This window comes from Diadema setosum, chromosome 13 (assembly GCF_964275005.1).
Source record: "Diadema setosum chromosome 13, eeDiaSeto1, whole genome shotgun sequence".
Taxonomy (NCBI): Eukaryota; Metazoa; Echinodermata; class Echinoidea; order Diadematoida; family Diadematidae; genus Diadema; species Diadema setosum.
The window spans coordinates 28555999-28583269 of NC_092697.1; the positions used below are offsets into that span (position 1 = coordinate 28555999).

At 38.5% G+C, this 27271-nt stretch overlaps 1 protein-coding gene across 1 annotated transcript; it reads left to right on the forward strand.

Annotated features, from left to right (window-relative positions):
• Positions 1 to 117: 117 nt before the first annotated feature.
• On the forward strand, positions 118 to 27271 carry LOC140237064 (histone acetyltransferase KAT6A-like). Its single transcript, XM_072317003.1, has 8 exons — positions 118 to 723; positions 18501 to 18657; positions 20739 to 20851; positions 21843 to 21924; positions 22563 to 22622; positions 24752 to 24851; positions 25390 to 25597; positions 26181 to 27271. The coding sequence occupies exons 1-8, from the start codon at positions 118 to 120 to the stop codon at positions 26442 to 26444; spliced, it is 1590 nt and encodes a 529-aa protein (XP_072173104.1). The 3' UTR covers positions 26445 to 27271.

Sequence of the window (27271 nt, forward strand, 5' to 3'; positions counted from 1 at the left end):
GACTATTACTATTAGGCGGCTTCGCGTGTTTACTCCATCTACAGAAAACAAGTATATAACTCAACATTGACTTTTTGTCAACCTTAACTGTTGTTCTACTGGATTCTGATCGAAGATATGGCTGCGGTTGATCTTCAAGCTGTGATTCTCGATGCCATTGACTCTTTGCGAAAGCGCAAAGCTCGACCCGACTTGGAGCGAATTTGTCACATGGTGGAGCGTAAAAATGGCATTCGCAGCATGGACGTGATTCGGGAGTTGAATCAAATGGTGGACGCGGAAACCGTCATCAAAGTCGATTACAAAGGTAACACCAGCTACAGAAATGCCGCCAAATGGTGCAGAAGTCGCCTAAGTGGATCTCAGCTCAATTCCAGCGATGCCACGCGAGCTATTCTTGCTGCGATCGAGAAACTAACGGCCAAAGACGAGTCTACTCGCTCGGGACAGGCCCAAAGTCTTCCTCAGTCTCGCAAAGCTGACCGCGCGCCTGAAGAGGGTGGAGCGACTTTGGAGGAGATCGAGAAGTTTTTCGTTGATGAGGACCCCGACACAAAATTCACCCACAGCTATCTGCAGGAGGCAATCAAAAGAGAAGTCAGTGTAGGAAGTCTTGTTATGTCTCAGAACGGCAATTACTTGCTGGCCAAATTGTCATCAAGTGATAAAATCGAGAACCACGTCCCAAAAGCGAAACGGGGTCGCCCACCCTTGAAACGAAAGGTTGGTATGAAAAGTTGACTCTTTTAGTCAGATGTGCTCTCATCTTGGGAATGCGCATACTGTGGGCGGAACCTTTCTAGTATATATATATATATAGCCATCTTTTGGTATTACATTTTTTTTTTGCATTACATCACCATTCTCATGGCATATAATGATAATGTAGTAAATCTATTGCCTTTTAGGAAGGGTTCTTTGTCCTAAACTTTACATAAAAATTATCGTGAACGCGCCCCCTTGTTTTATAATCAACCGGAAAAGGCATAGGTCTCCTCAAGATTCGCTTCTCACTAATCGTCATCAATAAAATAACTAGGTATTATCCATTTTGAACAACACATGCATTCAGAATATCAATATTAGACAATAAAATTTATGATGTGCGTCACCCGGCCCCATCTTACTGTTTCAATAGTAACGAATATTGTAAAGTCTGATACCTACCAACACGGCTTTGCTCTCTAGCATGAGGAGCAGCCACAACTGTACGTATTATGTCAACATTACTTTCTCTTGCCCTTTCGTTGTTCGTATGACGTCACAATTTGTGAAGGGAGACACGATGTGAGCTTCCCGAATGAGATGAAGGAAACTATCGGGGAACAACGTGCATAGTCGAGTGTTTGGCAGTAGCACGAGTTACCATTTCGGGTTTTCTCAAATCCGCATGGCGTTTGCGCTGGTGCATGGCCGGAAATAGCAGGAAATCATATTTAGCTGATGTAAAGATGATTGGAAATAGATATTATCTACATTTGAATTGGACTTGAAATCCTGTTATTTCATTTTGAAATGTTAGCGATATTTTATTGCATGTCGGTCAGCCCATGGACCTTATAGGTCCATGGTCAGCCATAACGTCCGTTGCTCCCTAATCTGCCGCGACATGAATGCAGGGGTGATTCCTTGATTCGCTTTAACTATCTACACTTCTTGGTTGAGGTGACAATAAGGCGCGCTGCGCGGGAAGCAATGGTGCATATCAAACCATGCTAAAAGCGCTTTGCTCTTTTTGTTTTCTTGTTAGGACCACTGAGTATTCCTTTTAACACGCTATGCACACAATGTCTCGTCTTCTCAAACATGGATGACTTACAACAACAGCAGCAAAAGTGGATTTTAGAATTCAGGTCTGCTGGATAATCAAACCATCAAGAAAGATTAACAACAATTCATGTTTTTGCAGCAAATTGCGGACATTGCAAGAACTATGAGATCAGAGAGGTGGGAAGAGAAGATGGCTGTAATACAAATGTACTATATTACGCACATGACATGCGCGCTCCAAACACAGCTGATTGCCTAATATTTTGATTTAGCGATGTAAATACTGGAATCTCCGAGTCAACTCGTTGCTGTTATTTTCCTGTCCGCTTCTCACTTTTTTTAGGTTGCCAAAGTGGGGTCTAGGGCAATTACCCCCTGGGCAATTACCCCGGACCCTTCCCCTGTCCCTAATCCTAATCCTAATCCTGAAACTAATCCTAACCATAACCCAAACTCCTAACACTAAACCTAACCCTAACCCTAATCTTAACTCTAACCTTACCACTAACCAGTTAATAAGCCGGGGGGTAATTGCCCTCTGGGGGTAATTGCCCGGATACGGCCAAAGTGAATGCCTGTAGTAGTTTTTTTTTTTTTTTTTTTTTTTTTCCATCCGTCCCACCGTTCTTTGTGGCCACACGACACACCCACTCCTGCCCTTATTTATACACGCACACGCACTTCCGCGTGGTCAGGCTAGTTAAAGTGTAAGCTCGCCTCTCAAAAGAAAAAAGAAAAAAAAAAAGAAGGTTATCCTTGGTAGTTGTACACAATAAAACGGAAGTAAATGATTTAAAGGCGCATGGTGTAGATGATATTGTTTCGTTGTGGTTGCTCTATTCTTGCATGACGCATTAGAGACACGTAGCTGAGATATATCCCCACATTGCTATTGTGTTTTAATGGACAGATAAAAAGTAAGTCGCAGGAGAATCGTATTGTTGAATACAAGAAGAAAAATTTACACTGAATTCGATGAGTAAATACTTAGTCGCAAGTCTTGTTTGTTTGTTTGTATGTGTTTTGGGAAGCAGATTCTAGAATGACGTTACAATCAGTTATGATTTGAAACCAAGGCCTTTATTACTAACGATCGAATGTATGTAGTTTATCAGAGCGTTTCCCGCAAACAGCAAATATTATGGATGGAAAGATACGAGTGACCTCGCATTTTTCTTTTTAGTTCAGTCTCCTTGTAAAAATAAAAATGTTTTAAATTAGTCGTGAACGTGATGACAAATACCACCATTAATAGCCGCCGTTGATTATATTAGTTACAACGAATGAGAATTGGTTTGATAATAAGATAATAGTAATCATGATTGATCTGATGATTTAAGGTAATAAAACATAATTCATGTACTAAATAAATACCCATGCAGCACGTGATGCTAACTCTATTGTAATAATGACGCATGCAATAAAACAGCATGCAGGCAAAAACGTGTTCCACTGGAATCTAGAAACTAAAGTATGCATGTATCTGTGTGGTGCTTTAGGGAGTATAAAGTCCCAGATCAATTCTCGACTTAAATCGAATGTTCGCAAACAACCGACGCAAATGCGAGTTTTTAACGCGTAAAAGAGCTGAAAACCCCGGTGTTAGTGGAGGAGAAAACACCAAACGAAACTAGCAAACAAAGAAACCTTGTGACCCCATATCTATTCCGTGATAGCAAAATCGTCTGCTTGCGCGCCATACACTGTAATCGATGGAGATTTGGGCCTATTTCCCTTCCGCACAGATCGAATTTTGTCTCACATTATTATCCCACTCCAGCCACGATAACACTGATCGGTATATGTACATACAACAATAACGCGCCTGCCTCGCTCGCGAGCGAGTCGGAGCTTTCCGATGACGTCATCAACCATTACGCGCTGGCGTTCACAAATCCTAGACACGTTCTATTTTATCTCCCCCCCCCCCCCCCTCTCTCTCTCTCTCTCTCTTCAACCGAGACACGTTATGAACACAAGAGAAACGCGTACTCTATGAATGGCGGCTTGCCCCGCGCTTTCTATGATGCCAAGATATCAATATGAAGTACTGGTATGCAAAAATCGAGAGGAAGGAAGGAAAACAAAGTCACACCAAACACCCTGTATTGCGATAATTTCTCTCAAGATTTTGTCGAGACGATTAGAATAAACCCATATCACGCGCTGCTGTCGCATTCCTTAATTCAACTCACATGTTAATATCATAAGGAAGGTATTCTTATACCACACTTGCAGTTCCATAATTAAAAAAAAAAGATATAATATTGAGTGTTGTGCCTTTTTATAGAGCTACAGTATCTAACGCAATACGCTATTATCTGCGTTTCTCCGTCTGTCGGTAGCGCCTTTCCAATAACGATGTACATGTACGTGTATCACTGGTACTACAGGCAAGCAAACTTATTGTGTGTAGGCCCTATAGTTTTAACGATGAGCGAAGCCATTATGATACATTGTAGGTGGCACACAAAATGAAATGGCGTCATTGGGCCTAAACGGCCATTTCGCCCTACGATAATTCAGGGTGCGCCCGGGGTTTCTATTTTGTGCTTCTCTGCGTATGGAAGAATGGTTTATAAGTAGCCTTAACATACGAACCATTTTGTTCACGGTGCGCTTTCTTTTCTTTACTGTGCAATTATACATACACAGAAAAACCAGTGGCAGAAATAGCTAACGAACGAAGCGAATGTAATGACCGCGTAAAAACGCCCAGAGAATGGGTTTAGAACCTATATTTGCGAACTGTGTGAAGAGAAGGATGATTATTTCCATTCTTCCTTTCAGATGAAGTGTAAATATTTGATTTGTTGCTCCATGTTTTACAGTTATACGAATAGATGCGGAATACTTGGCCACATGTCGCCACAAAACACACTGATTAGCAGACGATCATTCAAGGTGGTAACTTAAGCCCCGTCTTAACAAAGGTATATTCTCGATTAGCAAAGACAACGTGAATGAAATAAAGTTTCACTTCAATGCAATGCTAAGTTTTGCCAAGTTATTTACGTTGCATGAAGTAATGAAAACAACGAATATATCAGAGTAACTAATGTATATGAACATGGAATATCAGTGATGATCATGGTGCACATAATTTACATTGAATGTTCTAAAAAAAAAGTCATAGTTATATGCCAGATAGACGCACATAGATGATCCTAATCAAGAAGATTACGTCCGATCTTTGACGGATTTTGATAAAATGATTTATGAGGTATGCGTAGTGAGTTAGCATCCAGTGCGAATGAAATCCCAAACCGGCTTTTCGTTTTTTTTAACCATCGTCATGGACGATGAGAATGAAAGGTAGGAAAGTAATATAGCAATTCTTATTATGTTACACTAGTAATTGTGTGAGTTTCGTAACCAGTATTATACTCCTTATTCAAAGAGCACTCGTAGTGTATGAAACTCTGTTGCATATTTTCTTGTCGCAGACCAGTTTATTTTTCCCCTACAGTAATCAGAAGATAAAAAGCGCTTCTGAGAAGGAAAGAACGGTACCATGCATGTAAAAATGTGTTGGATTTATTCTTGTTCTGATTTCCATAAGTATCCACAAAAATCAACGAGATGAAAATGTGCGCACAATATTTTAAAGGCAATGTCTATACGATTTTCATAATTTTACATCATGTAGTGAATAAATTGACAACTCCATGCATAGATTTGTTGAATGTATTGTGGTCCTTGAGAAGAGAAGCCAATACTCTTTTTTAAAAAAAATCAACAAATTACAGTGCATGCGAAAGCCGCGGTCAAGCAAAAGATCGAGATGTCAAAGATCGCGATCTTAAACTTCGCGATCTTTTGCCAGTGTGACCGCGGGTAAAGATGATGACATAGGAAGCTTACGTATTAAAAAGATGTAGCAATGTATAATTCCATTACATTACCGCTTGCTCAACAAGTTCACCTGTGTAGAATTTATGCTTTATCTTATACTTCCTTGAATCCCTGTGCCCATGACATGCGTTCCTATGGTAAAACTGTCATGCATGTCACCATCCTTTCTCATTGTGATTTGTAACCAAATTTTGAAGACGTTCTTTTTAATTCCTTATCCCAATCACAGTAAAGTCTGAAACTCTGAGCCGAGTGTTCAATTGTAAAAGTCATCCGGAAGTTTTAAGCAGAGACGAAAGTTTGAAATCGCACTGGCATCACGTGATCACTCTGTTTCGTATGAGCGAAAGCGCCCTCAAGGATGAAAATCAATGATCGTGTGCACAACGCACAATGCCTCATCTGAGTTTTGTTGAAGGCGCCTGCTCGAAGTGCAGAATATATGCGATAAGAAATATAACCTATAGGGATTGGGTGCGATTTTAGAATGGGAAAATATGATTTTCGTGATTACGCTATAAAGATAAGAACAGCTTGAAATATGAAGCTTCGACTTAATTTCAAAACGAGCGATGTCAGTCGTCTATCCAAACATCTTTCTTTGTGTTTTTTTTTTCTTTTGCGATATATACGTGTAAATGGAAAATAAACGAGACAGCCTTTAATGAATGATAAATTAAAAAAAAATAATGATTCTTTAATTTGATGCTACCTGGCTTAATTTGGACTTTATTCGGAACTAATGACAAACTTTCGCGCTGTAACGTAGTAACGTGTAACGTAGGTGTAAGCGAAATGGTATCGTTTACTAGTATTAAACATGCTTGGTGATTATCTATAAAAAAAAAAAATGCAAGACCCAAAAAAACTATAAGAATGCCATTATTGCGCACGGTCGACCGGGATGCCTTCTCTTCTCATGCATGCAATCACTGTTCTGCTCTAAGAACATGGCGCTTAATTTACCTTTTTTTTTTTATTCCAGAGCTCACTGATCTCGACCATCGACTGATTGAATTTTAACCCTCTCAGAACCAAGCAGATTATATTTGCCAATATATTTCTATCCCCTGTTAGAAAACCAGTGACATTATATCTGGACTTATACCTTGTCGATTTCGTGGCGAGGTAGTGACATTTTAGCTCGGATTGTTTAATGATCTTTGTCCGTAGTGTTTGCCCTTTGACTAGTGTCATTTCAGGTGATGATGTCTCTCCATCTTATTAATCACTGTACCACCAGTGAATATTCCTTGCTGAAGTTAGAGCTCGAGAATGATATTTTCCAAAGACTACAGTGACCTTTGACCTTGATTTGTTACCATAAACCAGTAGGGCCTATACCATGTCCATGCATTCATTTATTTATATTGAATATTAATAAACAATATACATGTATATACATGTATTTCTCCCTGTCCGACTTAAACATTGTCACTGGATATTGTCTGCGGCTGATGTAATAATTCTTTTCTTTTCCACAAAAAGTATAGTGAATTTTGAGCGTGACTTACGACCTTTCGTCCCTATATTGTATCATTAATTTGAATGTAAATCTATTTGTAGATGACGTTACAATAAGAAAATGCAATTTTAAAAACTTCATATCAGAGGGAATTTGTCCAAACCAATCAGTGCAGCGCACCTTATACTGCTAAACGCCCGTATACGCGGAACAGGAGCACGAACCAAGAAAATCCAGTCAGAGCATAGAGCTACCCGATGGTCAGAGGTTATTCTTAAATCACCATTATGAGATGTAGGAAGGACAGACGGTCGAACGGACGACCCGAAAACAGAATCCGGCATCCTTCTGGTCAAAGACATATAATGAGAAGTGAATGACGACTATTGCGGGCAGATTGTAGGCCCTAACTGGTTGGGATAGAAATAAAACCAGCACTTCGATTAACACTCGTGAATATGACGAATTAAATCAAAGCTAGAAATACGTATAGATGAGAAATTTATGAATATTCTAAATGTTAAAAAAATGATATTCGAATATTATATCCCTTTCAGATGAGATGAAAATTCGCATGTCCAAGCAGTATTCTGCTTTTAGACCTAAATGGCGTATCATTTTATTTCTTATTTTTACATCCTATAAGAAAAAGGAATATGATGAATGAACCAGATCTGAACAAGAATGGAATATGATGATGTATAATGTATGTTTTTATTATCTTTATCACTTTCATCATATTAGTCATTATGCCCAGTATTTTTACCCCCACCATGATTACATGGTTATTTCAATGTGAAGTACGGTTCAACGAGAGATGTCCGTTATTCCGAAGGTTCGTTTATCCGAAAATGACATATGGATTGGTGATAATCTGTATAGAGGTTCGTTACTCCGAAAATGAAATGGGGTGGTTATTCCAGAGGTTCGTTAATCGGAAAATGAAAGAAGGTTAATTCGTTAATCCGATAATGAGGGTTCTTTATTCTGAAGGATCGGTAATCCGAAAATGAAATAAGGGTCGTTATTCCAAAAATTCATTATTCCGAAGGTTCGTTCTTCCGAAGGCTCGTTCTTCCGCGAAGGTTCGTCAATCCAAAAATGAAATGTAATGTTCGTTATGAATAATCTTTGGCGAAATTGTAATAGGTGGGGATCACCGTTTCTGGTGAGAAGTTAAGGAGGATGGGAAGGGGCTGATCTGGCATGACTAGGGGAGCACACGACATGATCCTTTTTAAGGGAGTGTCCAGCAAACGTATGTGTGTGTGTCTTTTTTTTTCAATCCCTTTGAGTGGCCTCTTATAATACTTGTTTTTTCATGCGTTGCCCATCCTCACGACGTAGAAGAGGGAAGGGTAACATATGGGGGAAGAGAAGGAGAAAATACTTCTTTTTCAGCAATAATTTCACAATTTTTCAGCAATTATTTCACAATTACAAATTACACTTCTGTGTTCGTCAATACATGTATATCGTTTGTGTTTGTGTTACGTGTATGCGTTTACGTGTGTGTTTGTGTGTTTGTGTGTTTGTGTGTGTGTGTGTGTGTGTGTGCTTGTTTCATTTCGTAATATCCTATCATTTTTACTATAGATATAGATATATATTACCGTGTTCTATCACTAAATGAAGTTTATTTCAGTTTTTGAATTGCGATCCCCCTATTTCATTTCCGGATTAACAAACCTTCGGAATAACGAATGTTATTTCATTTTCGGATTAATAATTTCGGAATAACGAACCTGATTTCATTTTCGGAATGACTAAACCTTCGGAATAAGTATAACAAACCTTCGGATTAACGAGCCTTCGGACAGTCGGAATAACAAACCTTAGGAATAACGAATTGTAACCAGATTAAACTTTTATCACTATTATTATTCACATAATAAATTAGCTTTCAAAAGAGCTGAATGACATTCCAGATGAGGTTTGAATTAGGATTTTAAGTTCATTTCAGATTCCATCTTAAAGAACAATATAGCTGTAGTTCAAGCTTTATTATCATACACTAAAGATAGAGCCTATCTACAAAATGCTTATATCATGCAATGTGATCAGTACCGTTGTTGTTTTCTTTTGTACCTTCTTTTGTGAATGTTTGTATTTTCTCCATATTCTGTACAAACTCTTTTCTCATTATATGTGCTTTTTTACCCTGTTCTTTTATCATTGTGCAGGGTAAATATTGTTAAATGGTGCGCACGGACTTGCTTGCAAACAGCCACGGATTGAGCAAGGTCCTTCTATCACCTCGTTGAAATGAAATTGAAATGAATTGAGAAGAAATGGAATTAATATTGCCCTACGTAGTGATTACTAACTAGTGACTGAAATTGTAAGACATTATTGTGTCCTTCTATATAATGTTTAAAGGACAAGTCCACCTTCATATACATGTGGATTGAGTGAATGCAACAATACTAGTAGAACACATCAGTGAAAGTTTGGGGAAAATCGGACAATCCGTTCGAAAGTTACGAATTTTTAAAGTATCTGCGTAGTCACTGCTGGATGAGAAGACTACTACAGTGTAAGATGTCATATGCGTACAACGATATGAAGAAAATAAAAAGAGAATTTCAAAAAACTTCACTCTTTGAATAAAGTGCACATTTCTTGAATTCGTTTTAATATTATTCCCCCTGCCTTCTGAAAGAGAGAAATCAGGTGTTCTTTTGTTATGTGAGAAAAGTGAAAATATGTTGAATTTTCTTTATTCTTTCTTTATATCGTTGTACTATATGTGACATCACAAGCTATAGCAGTCTTCTCATCCAGCCTTAAGTGAGCAGAAACTTAAAAAATTCATAACTTTTGAACGGATTTTCCGATTTTCCTAAAACTCTCACTCATGTTATTGTGTTCTATAATATTGCTGCATTCACTCAACCCACATGTTTATGAAGGTGAACAAACAACTACTTGTCCTTTAAAGACACGTGAGCTTCAAAACGAAAAAATCCATAGGGACAAGTATAGCTGATGTATACCATTGTGTGGTTGAGTTCTTGATACAATATCGGGAATGCAGTGATTACCAAAGGCTTGTTCTCCGTTTGTTCAATTGTTCCATTTGATAATGAACCACTTTGGTCCAGTAACATATCCTCCTTGGGGAATGTCATTTGGGGTGCATCCACTCATTCATACTAAATATCCATCTATCTGCAAGTTAAGTTTGTGATTGTTTGATCTCGTCTTTCTTTTGTATCATAAACTCTTCTAAAACATTCGCTTACCTGCCGGTAACTGTAGCAGACTTGTTAATCTGCGTAGGCCTGAGTTTCAGGCAAGTGAATATAGCGTGAAATCATATTGTCCTTTTTCGCTATATTAAAGTTGACTCGCATTCTGTCGAATGTGCTGCTTTGTGTACGTAGTGAGCCTTGACTGGATACTGTGGTGCTGAAGAGTCCAAATTCCGCCTGACATGACCCGAAAATCAGAACAATGACGTACAAGTTGTATATAAACGTGTATGCTTATTAAAATCAGAACCGGTGGACGGACCCGGGTCCCTGAACGAGAGATTTAGCGGTGTTAGGAAAGCTGAGAAGTACGAAGTGAATGATGAAGTATCTGCTCAATTTTCGTCGCGTGTCGGATTAGTTCCGACGTCGGGTATGGAGTCCTCAGAGTAATTCGGATCATTGAATAAAATAACAACTTCAAAGACAACAACTACAACAAAAAGAACAAGAATGTATAGAAAGGTAGAATCGTTAAAGCCGTGACAGCGACTTCATTTCCATTATCAGATTGTAGCCATAATCCAGTTGATACACTCGCCAGATTATCTGTACGGTGTTGTACGTGACTGAAAATCAGGTTGTTGTTGTTGTTGTTGTTGTTGTTGTTGTTGTTTTCACAGTCATTGATTCGCAGGTCGTAAATCACATCCATAATCCCATCTCCTTATTTCAGCTCAATCCTCAGCCTTCATTAAATTCCTTGAAGTGCCATCATGCAGGCAAAACACAAAATCACGTTATCCTGATAACAGCTTATAAAGGGGACCCCAGGCTTAAGAAGACTTGTTATGTTTGAAGTGTTTTAAATCAATGCCAATAAGCAAGGATAAGCGTTCTACAACATGACCATTTTTTTTTTTTTGTTAAAGAAAAACAAGAAATGATTGATGGCGTTTACGGAAATTATCGGGTATACCAACTAATATGAAATCCGTGTGCCACTTTCGTCTGTTTATGCGTTTTAATGCTGCGCGTACGTTCAATGCTTTTCAATTTTGTAATATCTGGTCCATAGAATAAATTTTTGTACTGTGCAAGGGAGTTTTTTTGTTTGTTTGTTTGTTTGTTTGTTTGTTTGTTTGTTTGTTTTTTGTTTGTTTTTTTTTTTTGCTTCAGAATGGAAGCGCTGCAGGACAGAGAATAGCAGCCATGCTTGCACAACTAAACTGTCTCATCTCTTAGCGCTCTCCGACGACGACGGAGGCGAAACGATGATAATAATGGATGATCTCGACATTCTATAGAAAACGATGGAATATAGTATATTTGCTCTAATCACCTATAGCGAAGGATTCTTTTTACACGTTATGTCCATACATTTTTTTTTTTTTTTTGGACGGGGGGGGGGTGGTCATTTTTTTTTTTTACTAATCAATGCATTTGGTTAATTACTTATTCATAAGTCACATATTTATGTTCCACATTGTTTTTGCGCAGCAGAAGCGAGGCATCGGCGTCATTTTTCGTCGCATAGTGTACTCTCCACAGCTTTGACCTATGACCACCAAACTCACACCACAGAGCCTCATAACCTAAAAATGCCGGTCAATGTCGCACATAGGTGAAGTTGGACAAGTTCTAATGTAAAAAGGTCGATGAATTTGCCCTGATATGCAATGTACTCACAGGTTTGTTGTGTACTCCCAATTGCTTTCCATAGATTTAAAGGTCCAGTTTACCTTTGGGAGCAGTGATTTAAAAAATGTTCAAGATATCACATTTGATGCATAAGTGTAGGTTTGTTGTATCACAAAATATCATACCATATAAAATTTTTGTGATGAAGCCTAAAATATAAGGAGATATCAGTATTTTTGTCAGTAAACTGTAGACGGTTTAGTCTGGAAACATTTTTATTTTAACTATTATTCATATTTTGTATATTTAATAATATTTACAGCGGTTGTTTCTATCCCTAACTCACATTTTAGAACTATTTTAATAAACAACTATTACTGGGGGCTGCACACCAACCCATTTTCTTTTTCTACCGGTCCGACCTGTCTCTGTCGGACCCGGCAGTAAGCACCACGTTTTACCATTTTTTACTGGTCCGAACAGAAAATTTACTGGTCAACAACAAGAACCTAAAAAACAAACCAAACATTGAATGACTTGTAAATATATTTTCATTTTTTTTTGTCGACTACTATTACTCCCCCCCCCCCTCTGAAAAAAAGAATGTATTTTTTTACAAATTAATATTTTGTAAACTTGCATTGTTTATTGCACAAGAAAGCCTTCAGGGATCATTACATTGAGAAGGAACAAAAAGGAATCATTTGCGAATTGATTCGTTGATACAAAAAGGAAGAAGAAAAAAGAAGAAGAAGAAGAAGAAGAAGAAGGGATTGAAATGCGGTCTTTAATTTTCTTCCGAAAATCTCTTCGCATATCTTGTATGCGTTCTGATAGGTACACTGCAGGGTCGAATTTGTGATGCTCTGTACTCCTATCGCTTCTTCGTGTATAGAACCATTTTAAAAGAATTGAATGTTTGTGAATTAGTGTAAAATGATAATGAATAAAATCAGCTTGTATTAAATGCGTTTGTGACTTTCTAAACATCGGCGTACGTATAGAGTAACATGCGTTTCTTAACTTGCTGCGCATTTCACACTCTTGGTGCTCAGCTGGATTGCGATGATTTCATGAACTATTTTAGCTGTAATGTTTTCTGATGCACGCGCCAGAAGGGGTTCTTTATTTTTCTCCCGATTAAATCTCTTCGCGTTTGTGCATGCGTTCTTGAAAGGTATACACGGCAGTGCCGAATTCGCTATCCTATTTGAGCCTATTTCTACCTCAAATATCAGCGGGATTGTGACGATTTCATAAATCTTTGGCTGTAATCTTTTATGATGAACGCGCAAAAAAAAAAAAGGTTAAAAACGTGTCCTTTATTTTTTTTTTCCCCCGATAAACTCTTCAAATTTTGTAAATGCGTTCTTAAATGACATACCACACGGCCGAATTCACGATTCTTTTTGCGCCTATTGTTTCCTCAAATTTCAACGGGATTGCGATGATTTCATGAATTAGTATTCGGCTGTAATCTTTATGATGCACGCGCCAAAAGGGGTTTAAATTGTGTCTTTTATTTTTCTCCCGATAATCTCTTTGCATTTCGTACATGCGTTTTTGAAAGGTATACGACGCAGCTGAATTCACGATCCTTTTTGCGCCTATTTCTACCTCAAATATCAGCGGAATTATTTCGGCTGTAATCTTTTGTGATGCACGCACCAGAACCAGAAGGGTTGAAAATGCGTTCTTTATTTTTCTACCGAAAATCTCTTCGCATTTGTGCATGCGTGTTTTGGTTTGTTTGTTTGTTTGTTTGTTTTTTTTTTTTTTTTTTTCACGCCTCCGCCATGTCGCCGGAAGCATTATGTTTTCGGGTTGTCCGTCCTTCCGCCCTTCCGTCCGTCCGTCCGTAATCAATTATGTGGACAGCATAACTAAACAACCGTTCGAGGTATTCCAATGAAACTTGACAGGTGTATGTATGAGGGGGTGAAGTTGTGCCTATCAACTTTTGGGCGCAGATGCTCAAGGCCAAAAGTCAAAGATCAAGGTCAAATTCTCAAAATTTCACTCTTTCTCCCATATCTATGCAATACCTGAAGGTATTATTATGAAACTTAGTATATACATGAATTACCCAATAAAGATTCTCTAGTGAGAGTTTCGGATCATGAGGTCAAACTTCAAAAGTCAAAGGTCAAGTGAAAATGTTAAAATTTCACTTTTTCTCCATATCTCGGAAATGGTTCAAGGTGTCTTCATGGAACATAGTACATATGCATGTACTGACTTGCAGCGATTATCTAGGAAACTTTGGGGTCACGAGGTCAACGATTAGAGGTCAAAGGTCAAGGTCAACTCATTAAATTTTACTTTTTCCATCATATTTATGCAATGCCTGCAGGATTTTTCTTGAAACTTAGTGAATACATGTATTACCCAATAGAGATTCTCTGGGAAGTTTTTGGCCAAAAAGGTCAAAGATCAAAAGGTCAAAAGTCAAGTGAAAGTGGTAAATTTCACTTCATCCTTTATATCTTGGAAGTGGCTCAAGGTATTTGTAAAACTGATATTTATGCATGTTCTGCCTGACAGTGATTCTCTTGGAAATTCTAAGGTCATAGGTCAAAGGTCAAGGGTCAAAGGCCAGGTCAAAATGCAACAATTTACTAGACCGTTCTATTTAATACAGATTATTACACTTTTTCTCTATACCTTGAAAATTACTCACTGCATAGACTTATAAAAAGGTCATAAGTCCTCAAATCTCGAAATACATGTTCTCTTAGAAAATGTAGCCGTTCATCCAAACAAACCTATTTCAAGGAAAGTGAACACTTATGACATGTCATTTTAATATTTTGCCAATTAGATGAAACTGTTATCACACATTGTCAAGACGGACTATAGACCTATTAGGAGAATCATACATTAGTGGAGGCATACCAGTCGCCATAGCGACATTATATTCTAGGGTTGTTGTTGTTTTTTTTTTTAATACACAGCATGTTGGCCCGAATTCGAGTCCTTTTTGCGCCTATTGTTTCCTCAAATTTCAACGGGATTGCGATGATTTTTCGGCTGTAATCTTCTATGTATGATGCACGCGCCAAAAGGGATTGAAAAAGTGTCCCTTTTTCTCCCAATAATCTCTTCGCATTTCTTACATGCGTTCTTAAAAGGTATACGAGACGGCCTAATTCACGATCCTTTTGCGCCTATTTCTACTTCTGATATCAGCGCGATTACGATGATTTCATGAATTATTTCGTCTGTAATCTTTTGTGATTCACGCACTAGAAGGGTTGAAAATGCGTTCTTCATTTTTCTCCCGATAATCTCTTCGCATTTGTACATGCGTTTTAAAAGGTACACGGCATGCAAGACCGAATTCGAGATCCTTTTTGCGCCTATTTCTACATCAAATATCAGCGGGATTGCGGTGATTTCATGAATTATTATTCGGCTGTAATCTTTATGATGCATGCGCCTAGAAAAGGGGTTGAAAATGTGTCTTTTATTTTTCTCCCAATAATCTCTTCGCATTTCGTACGTGCGTTCTTAAAAGGTATACGACACGGCCGAATTCACGATCCTTTTTGCGCCTATTTCTACCTCAAATATCAGCGGGATAGTGATGATTTCATGAATTACTTCGGATGTAATCTTTTGTGATGCAAGAACCAGAATGGTTGAAATTGCGTTCTTTATTTTCTCCCGATAATCTCTTCGCATTTGTGCATGCGTTTTTGTTAACCAACACGGCATGCAGGACCGAATTCGAGATCCTTTTTGCGCCTATTGTTTCCTCAAATTTCAAAGGTATTGCGTTGATTTCATAGATTGTTTTTCGGCTGTAATCTTTTATGATGCACGCACCCAAAAGGGGTTGAAAAATGTGTCCTTTTTTTTCTCCCGATAATCTCTTCGGATTTCGTACATGCGTTCTTGAAAGGTGTACGACGCGGCCGAATTCATTATCCTTTTTGGGCCAATTTCTACCTCAAGTCAGTGGGACTGCGATGATTTCATGATTTCTTTTTTCTCCCGACAATCTCTTCACATTTTGTGCATGCTTCTTGAAAGGTACACAGCACGCCCAATTTCGTGATGAACGCAAAAAATGAAAAAATGAATAATATGAAATAAAATGAACGCAATCACATCTATTTGCTGCTGAATATATTTCTACTTTTTCTAAAAATCGGCACATGTAAATAACTTTGAACTTGTCAACTGCCACGCTGCTGCGAAGCCGGGATTTGATTCGGATCTTGCGTTAAAAACTCATGAGTAACATTAACACAGAAATGCGTGCGCTTCTATCAATACTCATTGTCTGGCATGACCGCCGATCGCAAGCAAACGAACGAACAAACTCCTTGTCTGGCATGACCGCCGATCGCAAGCAAACGAACGAACAAACGGGGGTCGGGGAATTACAGTACATGCATTTCGGCAGTTACATTGTACATACTTTGCATGTATTGCATGGCATGGCAGTGCGTGAGCTATACCAAAGCGCAAGCGAGGGCGAATAACCATCTCGTCGAATGCTAATGCTCAAAACTAATATTGTTACTGTACAAATTGCATCGGTAGACATAAACGAAAACTTGCGTTAGAACTTGTTGAACAATGCAATATATTGCATTCTATTTCTCCCTGATCGGGGCTGCTCTTTTTCTTTCTACTGACCCCGCCAATGCTATTTTTTACTGGTCATGTCGGACCAGTAACTTGTGGATTTCGATGAAAAGTTACTGGCCCGACATTGACTTTTACCGGTCGTCGGACCGGCGCCAGTGTGCAGCCCTGGCTTTGTTTCATCTGCAAATGGTAAATCATGCCTAAGGCATGACCACCAAACTCACACCACAGGTGCCGGTACTGAGATGCCGGCCAGGTGTGAATATGGGTGAAGTCCAACATGGTCAAAGTTCAAAATGGCAATGAACTTTCCCTGATAAGCACTGCATGTACTCACAGTATCGTGGTATACTCTCAATAACTTTCCACAGATTTGAGCTATGGCCACCAAGCTCACACCACAAGTACACAGCCTTTAAGATGTCGGTCAAGGCCGAATATGAGTATAGATTCGATGAATAAGTTCAAATGTCAAATGGTCAATGGTTGGTGAACTTTACCTGGTAAGTGATATACACATAGTACTGTGGTCTATTCTTAATAACTTTCCACAGCCACAGGTAGGACTGCATGACCTAAGATGCCGGTCTGATCAAGTGCGAGTGCAGTCCAACAAGTTCAAAGGTCAAAATAAAATGGTCAATGAACTTTACCGGATAAGCACTTTACACATAGTGTGGTGTACTCTCAATAACTTTCCACATCTTTGAGCTATGACCACCTAATTCATACCACAGGTAGACCTACATCATCTATAGAATATATTATTAGTGAATTCCGATAAAAGGTCAAAAGGTCATTGAACTTATAAGGACTCTACTCACAGTATTGTGGTGTACTCTCAATTTCCACATCATTGAGATATGACCAATGAAAAATTCACACCACAGGTACATCACCGAAAGATCATGCTGGTCGTGAGTACGAATATTGGTGAATGATTATCAATGATAACAAGGTCAAATTGTCACTGAACTTTCCCTGATAAGCACCATCCTTTATTGTGTGCTCATAATAACTTTCCGCAGCTTTGAGATATAACCACAAAACTCACACCACCGGTACATCATCTCGAGATGCTGGTCAGGTTCAAATATTGGTGAAATCGGACAAGGTCAAATGTAAAAAAAAGTCAATGAGCTTTCATTGAAAAACACTATAAAATGCGATATGCAGGCGAGACATCACTTGGCGTTTGCCTTGTTAGCCAAGCTGTACCGTGAAAAGCGGATTGTGCGAAGAATCTTGGAGGCATAAAATTGTGTTTCTATAAAGAAGTAGTAAAGCAAGTGTGATGCCGTAGTTATGCAATCGTCGTAAGAGACATCGCTTAAGAAATAAAGGTCGACAGTCTTTACTTCAAAAGTTACGTGATTTCCCTCAATACCTCAAGGATAGGCCTAAGTTGAATACATTCAGCGTCTTTGAAAATAACTTATTTGGAAGCGTGTGAATAGGTTGGATTCCTTCAGACAAAAACATTTCCTTCTTACTTCACTCTAATTCACAAAAGCCATGCACTTTTGTGTATGAGACGATTATACTTTTTGCTTAGAGAGACAAAAAAGTAAGTTAACAGGATCTCACCCAGGCACCACGGAACGTTTTTCAATGTGTGGCGGCTGTGGGCGGGATGATGACAGAGGCAAGGCTCAATGGTGCCCCCCCCCCCCCCCACACACACACACACACCTTTTCGGTTGGGGACGGAATCTTTGGAAAGTGTGGATATTATGGCTTTTCCGCTATTATTTTTCTGACCCCCTCCCCCCCCCCCAAAAAAAAAAAAAAAAAAAGTGGGGGGGGGGGGGCGTTGAGGGTTGAGGGGCTTACCTTCTTCACGTATAAATCGTTACCAAACAAAATCATTCTTTTCGTGTACGCCCGGCCTGTTTTCTGACAATCTATCTATCTATTGATCTATTGATCTATTCATCCATTTATCTGTCTATGTATCTCTGCATTATATCATACAGCGTCTCAAAAAGACACACGGACCCGACTTCGAGCAGGAACCGCTGGTGAAAACGCCGCCGCCTGATCTAAACTGCGATTACTGCTCACTTCCCTCAAGCTGCAACAAGTCAGGAAAGAGAGAAGAACTGCTCGTCTGCAAAGATTGCGGTCTGAAAGGTGGGTATCTTCCCTATGTAGAGATTCGTCGAACGATTCAGTCATTATTATTTATTTGTCTGCTTGGCTTCTGTTTTCCATTCCTCGGTGTGCGCTTGGTAAGACAGAAGCGCCGACATGGTAGCGGTGCATGCAGTTCAATTCCATGTCATATTTTTTATTCTCATTGTTACGGGTTACTTTTTAAATGTGAGCACAAATTGTAGCTTTTTTCTTTTCATTGTAAGCAAACAAAATACATGTGTATATACCTATACCCACAATAGTCGTTATGGTAATTGATCAATATCGAAATTACAGTTCTGGCCGCAAAATACATGAATGTTAGAGGGCCAGTGTGACCGCGAAGGGGTGCGACATAAAAGTAAGCTTGTATATGGCTGGAAGTTACAGTTGGTGGTTATGAAAAAGAAAAAAAAAAGCAAAACAAATGAAGAGAAAATTAAAAGTTTAGACCAGATCGAACAGTAACATCAAATAAAGAGAATTATATAATACCTATATATACAGTATAAACCCGCATACACACACAAACTAAAGATGAACCACAATTGCTGTCTATGGTTCTCATTTACTTTGAGAATTGGACGTGGTTATTGTTTATTTACTTGTTTGTTTGTTGTTGGGGTTTTTTTTTTTTTGGTGTGCGCGAAAATGTTTTTGCATTTAGAACTACTAGTATTTGTATTAGCATCATCAACCATGTGAGTAGGCCCTTGTATATTGCATGTTAGTAACAGGTGCTGTTCATTATTGCGAAGGTTCGTTAATCCGAAACAAACAAATTCCCTATACCTAGAGGTTCATTAATCCCAAAATGCAAAAGGGTTCGTTAATCCGAACATTAAGTGGTGTTATTCCGAAGGTTCGTTATTCCGAAGGGTCGTTTATCCGAAAATGAAATAGGATTCGCTATTCCGAAGGTTCGTTTATCCGAAAATGATATAGGGTTTGTTATTCCGAAGGTTCGTTAATCCGAAAATGAAATAGGGTTCTTTATTCCGAAGGTTCGTTGATCCGACAATGAAATAGGGTCCGTATCGAACCTTCGGAATAAAGAGCTTTGTTTCATTTTCGGATTAACGAACCTTCGGAATAACGAACCTTATTTCATTTTCGGATTAATGAACCTTCGGAATAACCAACCTTATCACATTTTCGGATTAACAAACCTTCGGAATAACGAATCTTCGGAATAACGAACCTTCGGAAAAACGAACCTTCGGACTAAAGAAACTTCGGAATAACGAACTGTAACCAATGGGTAACATGCAGTATAGGGCCCACTCGTATGTTGCATGGTTGATATGAATAACACCAGAGACTGAGATCAAAGTATGCGCTAGCAAAATAAACAGGAATGATGGGATATGTCATACTTCGAAAGCATGACTGGAGTACGAATGTCATAACATCAAAAGTTTGCGTTTAGGCTCGTGTTAGGTGAGGAATCATGTACAGTTCGACCTCGATTATTCGGCCATGTCGGGACCGGCGCTCGATCATCCGGATAAGCGAATTGGCCGGATATGGGAGACACAATGTTAATGTATATATGCTGCCGTCCCAGTGCACTGGTAGCTAGGCAGGTAGCGTACCTCGCAACGGTGGTGTAATCTATGCTAGCCTGCGCAAAATTGTAGTCCCTTCGAGTCTTCACAAAAATAAAGTATATCTTTATGTGAAAATCATACATGTTTTACCTGATTAGATATTGAGAAACCTATCATGCACATCTTATGAAATTAGTGAAATAGATCCATGAAAAGATGTTAAAGTCACTGTTTTTTTCTCAATTTTTAGATGGCAGTTGAAGATATAGTGTAAATTACAGTGTCTTAGTACAAGATCACAGTGACAAGATCACAGTGAATGAAGAAATTGAAAATAATAAAGCAAGGCTTTCTGAAGTTTATTTCAATTTAATATTACATGTGTTATAAAAACACCCTGATGAAGTTGTGACATTGAAGTTGAGTTCGATATGCCGCGCCTGTGTGTATTTTTGTATCAATTGATAAGGATGATTAATTAAATCGCACATACTTTTCCCTTATATCAATGTTTTGATTACCTTTCAGTTCATCCGTCGTGCATGAAGTATTCCAAGGAACTTGCCGAGCGATCACGACTATCGCCGTGGCAGTGTATCGATTGCAAGACGTGTCACGTGTGTAATGAAGCGGGAGACGCAGTAAGAATGCAAACTCAAATTTCCATTAAATTGATACATTAATTAAATTTACAATCAAGAATAGTCAGTGCAAATGTATCTTAAATATCTAATTCTATGATGTTGTTTCCAGAATTGAAAGTGTATGTAAGTATAGCAACAGAAATTTATCCTTCATAGTCTTTGAATAGTTTACTAATTTTAATTTTATGTAGGATTGTATTTCCATGAAAATATTTGTCTTTAGCATTTATGCTCTTTCGGATATGTAAAAGGAACCAACAATATCAAAACATCTCAAAACTCCCCACAATATTCGAAAATAAGCCAAAATATGGCAAATGCCACTATCATTAAAATTTGTTAAAATTTGAATGACTTTCATGAGCAGTAGTCTCATGGAATGATTTCTAAGAGACTTTGTCCATGACCATGAAAAATAGTTTCTGGTGTGTATCCATGAAAATTGTGATCTGATTTTCATAACTTGCTGGAAGTGCTCAAAAAAGAGATGGCACGACCGCGGCATTGTTGATTTTCCAATGATATCGGGATTTTCGTACCAGTGAGGTACCTTGTTCGTATGTCTCACGAAGGCGTTTACTATGGGAAAACATCTCTATACAGCTATTGAATAAATGGACAGTTTCCCTCAATGATACCTTACAGCATGTGTCTTTAGCTTCCTAGAGGGTATAGATTTATCAATAATGTGAACATGAAATATATCACATCATTACCACGTGAGGTTTTGTGGCTAATACAGAGAGAGAAATATATATATATATATATATATATATATATATATATATATATATATATATATACTGTCAGATATCTATCTTCCTGTGTGTATAGTAGTGGTTTGATAGTGATTTGGGTTACCGTTCCTTATTCGAGGTTCGGGAATAACGAACATCACTCAGCCTTGAACCAGCCTTTCACTAAGAACTTCGATTTTGTGGTTACAACTTCTTCAATGTACTTCTTGTTTGCATGTGTACTTTTCAAGGATACTCTACTTTTCTGTGATTCCTGCGACAAGGGTTACCACATGGCGTGCCATACTCCGACTGTTGAAGAGAAACCGCACGGTAAGAGAATCCAATCTATTCTTGCTTTGGATTAACAGGAAAACTGCGGCAGTCAGTCCGCGTGTAGGTGCTGCCGTAACAATATTCATGAAGGCAGAAGCGGGTGGCTTAACATAATGACCTCGAAGAATTATCAAATCGCATTAATTCAGAATTTGGCCGATCATGTTTCTAGTAATTAGGGAATCGCATAGTCGTACACAAATATACATTTTTGTACGGGTTGAGATTACGTAGTTTAATTACAACACAGTGACTAATGAGAATACTGAAGAGATCGAATTATACTGTGTGTAGAGTCGTATACTGTAGTTTCTATGGATAACGCGCCCGGCTAAGGTGAGTGGAGTATATAACTGTAATATCACAACTCGACATGCTTTATAAGACGTCAATTGCAACTATTAGGCCTGTTCAGTGAGAAGTTACAAAACTGTAGGCCTACATAGTAGCATGGCATCTTGTGTGGTGAATTCGAATAGGAACCCATGAGCGTTCATCCCTTTGTCACTTGTACTTTGTAATCTTGGCCATGGCAGCTCTGGCTGTATGACAAAATGACTACTAGTAAAAAAAAAGTAAAAGAAACGAAAGTGATTTACGCAACGAGGTAAATGTCTCGTTTTCATCGTTTGCAGGGACTTGGGTGTGTGAGCCTTGCGCCAGCGAAGACATGGAGGTCAAAAGTACAAGTACAGGTGAGGAAACTGCCAAAGGAATTCTTGAACCATCAGCATGCTAGCATGGCGAATTTCTCTCGTCTGTATCAGAGTATTAAAGTGCACGTTGTTATAGTGCGCTTCTTCTTTGGTCTGTATGTTTATGTTGTGTATATTTGCGTGAGCGAGTTATTTAGTTACTGCCTATCCTCGTAGTGTTTTCCCTGTAGATGCATTATTTGTGTGACATGGGCGTGATATTCTGGAGGAGCAATTAACAGATCCTATATTCATTTTGTGATCAAATGGAAGTGATAACATTAGATGAAATCCTGTTGTATGCGGCATTGCTCTTTAAATAGGTAATCAAGTAGGACCGACATTGCAAATGAATTTGTATGAATAAAGTGCAATCTACTGTACCATAGTTGGATAGTTATGTGATCAGTTTTCATTTAAAGATCTGGAAGTTAAGAGTAGATTAAATTGAACGAAATACAGACCCTACTGGTCATTTCCCTGATCTCAGTTTTCGATGAAATCGTATTGATTTCATTAGCTCATTTCAGACAAGATAACGTATCTGCACGGATTCTTTATTCATTCATTTCGACCTATGCACGCCATATGAAAGGTTCGTTTAAAATTTCTTTTCCCTACCCTCTTTTTTCTTGATCATGCTATGTGAAGTTATACATGTATTTTTGTGTTTGTGTGTGTATTTCTTTCATGGATGTACAATAACCAAACCCTGATGAAGTATCGATATAAAATTAATTCAATCAACTCGATTCTCATGTAGTATAAGTTTTGAATTGCAATGATGGAAGTATATATTGTGTTCAATTTACTGTAGACCTACGTAACCATCTTCTCAGATGGAAATGAACAAACAAACAAAAACGTGGAAATTGTTGATGTGGATTGAAATAAATTAAAGTGATGTGATTGACTGAAAAAAGCAACCCAGCGGGTTGAAATATATTCAGTTTACAATAAAAAGCATAACATTTACAATAGGCCTATTTAAAAATTTCTTGGCAATTTACAATACACAAACTGTAGGCCCTATACAGGAAAGTATACATACATCCGTCTATGTGAAAATAACAATCAGTATAAATTTACATATCTTCTTTTTTTCTACAACACAAAATGCGAGATAAGGTCCCCTCAGAAGGCAAAATTTCACCTTTGCTCAAGATTGACATGTTTTGTATCATTTTGAGGCTTATGAGTTGAAGTTTCATATTCCACAAAGGAAAATATTGCTCATTATGCAGATTTATGCACATGTCAAGGACTAAATTTGCATAAATATGAAATATGGCATTATGTATGGGACAATTAAAAAAAAATCATTTATTCAAAGGAAAACAAGTAGTATTTGATTAATATGTGGACATAAGAAGTTCATCGTGTATTTTGACTGGGTATGAAAATCTAGGTATTATGCAATTGATTTTGCAAATGCCATTTACAGTATTTTTCAGATCATGAAATGTCCCATACGGAACGCGTGCGTTATCTTAGACTTGCCCTAAAGTGAATCAATGAGAATATCACCACATCTTTCAGAACAATTCATTTTTGATACAGTAGTCATATTTTATGTGTAAGGAATTGCTACCGGTAACGATAGTCGTGGGGTAATTGTTCTGCAGAAATAATATACACGTATCTTCTTGTCCCGATTTCATATTTTGATTGCGTATCTTTTTATGTGGAAAAATCAAACGGAAGTTTAATACATGTGCACAAATTAAAAAAAAAATGAGGAAACGCACAAATTCGCTTATTTGAGACACAAACATAAACTTTGATCTCCTATGATTTATCTACCATTCTCTGTTGCCATTTTAAGGACGAGTATATATATATATATATATATATATATATATATATATATACATATATATATCAGCGATTTAGCGGCTTTGGTTATTTTTCAAGTGACATGAATAATTTACAACGTACCCCCAAAAATAGGGCTGAATTGAAACAGAGGGTTTTTATTCTACATTTAAAATATGGCAATGAAAGATAAAAACTCACAATGATCAATAACTTTAAAAAAGATACCTCAACCCATAAAAATGTGGTTCTACGACTTGAAGGCATAAAGTACCGTGCCCTTGATTTTTCATTTATGCTGCATTATGTCACAGATGAAGATGGTTCGCTCGCCTCATCAGCATCGAGCACCGACGGCTCGCCCAGCTACAAACCGACCAAGGAGCATGGGGAAGACGCACTACTACAAAACAGGTGAGGTGACCCATCGAGGTTGGTTGTCTGAACACGCCGAGGGCTTGGAATTCTGTCAAGGCGCGCAATAGTCAAACAGATTTGAGTCGAGTTGCAGGGCCTCTTATTGATTTTGTCAATAAAACCTGCTATTTTATCGTATGATTGACACATTCTGAGTGACCTTACCACATATGGTTTGAGTTGTTGTGTGACTACTTTCGTATGATAGCTGTACACTGTATTTACTTTCTGGTAAAATTGATTTTACTATTAATGTGAAGTTTGAACACATAGAAGGAAGCAATATCTAAGAAATATCAAAACTATGATCAGTACGGAGTGATGTTACTGATTTCATGATAAATCCTGTCATAACGGAATGATCAGAGAAAACCCCTCATCAGCAGAGGTGCATTTTAAGTCACGATAAGAACATTTTGTAGGCAGATATCGACGCAGAACTTCAGTTATATTTGATTTAATATCAACTTGCAGCAACCATATATTGTATCAAATTTTATATCTTCCTCTCCCGTTGTAATTCTAAAAGACCCAGTTCATCATCGGGTCAGGTTTCCCCAGACGTGGCTACCCCAAACCAGTCGATGCCAGCCAACCTCCCCGAGCAGTCGGCCCAGAGCCGAACCAGCAGCCCGACCAAAGACAACCTCTCCACCCACCCGTCCGCATGGTCTCTCGAAGATGTTGTCAGTTACTTCAAGCAGAGGGGCTATGTAGAGCAGGCGGCTTCATTTAAAGATCAGGTACAGAACTTTTGGATGTGGCTGGAGCATTCTCAATCATATTTACTGTCTGTGGTGGCTATCATATTGCAGTGCGTGGCAAGTTTGACAAACACTTATTTTGCCCGTATGGCCACCCACAATGACAAGTTTGCTTGAACATGAAAATGACTACCGAAAGTGCAGCGTTAAGCAATAAAGTATTGATGGTTCCGCTGATGGAGTTGAAACCACCCTCTCCAGAGTGAATACAGAAATGTGAAATAAGTTTAACAACACTTAAGAAAAGTTCTTTCATGCTGTTTAGGTTCATTTGACATTTCACTCTTTGTAATACACCTGTCTTACAGAGGCCAGCGTTGTTGCGTGTTCTTATATCCACTGAAAATGATCTTAAAAATTGCTTGTGAATGGAAATACCAGAATTGCTAATAACATTTATTCCTGTGATTTATTGCTAGCGTTCTTTATCGTAATCACTCTTCCAAGCCTTTTGGTTAAGGTGTTATTAAAAAAAGGATGCCCTATGGTGTTCGGAAAAACTTTTTTTAGGCATGTTGCGATTACGCCATGAACTGTGTCCTTAATGTGTTTAATCTTTCAGGAAATTGATGGCAATGCACTCCTCCTTCTCCGAAGATCCGATGTGCTGACAGGACTGTCATTCAAGCTAGGCCCTGCCCTCAAAATATACAAGCAGGTCAGCGAGTTGCAGCTTCATTACGCAAAGAAGTCTGCCTTCGACACGACCATCATGCCGTCGGCCTCGATGAACTCTGTGGAAATGGCGCCCAGTAAAAAGCGGCGCACTGATTTCAGCAGCTCCGTAACCATGGCTCCGGGTCACACGGAGCTCCTCGCCAACTGAACTGGGCATTTAGATATCTCCACTCGAAGAAATACTCGTAGTAGATTCGTGTCCTTCATCATACTCTCTACGGAGAGCAAGCGAGAACATCACTTTTCAAAAGGGTCAGCCCGCAGGATCACTGCAGCATGGCCTCAGCGAACTCGACGTTATTGCAGCTTGGACATTAATCATGAACAAGAACTGTTCCATTCAGGCAGTAAGTTGGGAACGCTAGCGACAAAGTAGTTTTCCCCGCATGAAATTGCAAGAGACAGTCACTGTATTTTATGAAGTTAGATCTGTGCATTTGCATTTCATTAAAGACAGACTATCCGTCACTTCCATCACCCAGACATCACTACCCCGGGATAACTTATCACGAGCTACTTGCCTGCAGTAAGAGAAGCAAAATATCTTTCAGGTTGTACAAACTTTTCTTATTTAAAATTTGACATCGATGTGGCTTACTCTGATCGGATTGATTTTATATCAAGGGTGTCAAAGTCTGCCAAGACCATAGCCCAATTTCTTCCAGTCATTTATTCAGGAGTTTGCAGTTACAGGGAGGGAGCTTTAATGTGCCCCTCTTCCTCGCCTCAGATCATGGGGACAGATTGCCTGACTAACATATTATTAGCATGACTTCAATCGAAACTATTTGAATCATACCCGTGTCACGAGGGAAGCAGGTATTAACATCTTTGATATTAAGTGAATGATCCATTCCGTGATTCGAGATGAATTTTGTTATGTAGATTTGCGGGCCTTGGCCACCCTTCCCATCAAGTGAAAGAAGCGCGTGATGTTTACGGTATACTAAAATTTTTCAATATCTCTGCTGGCAA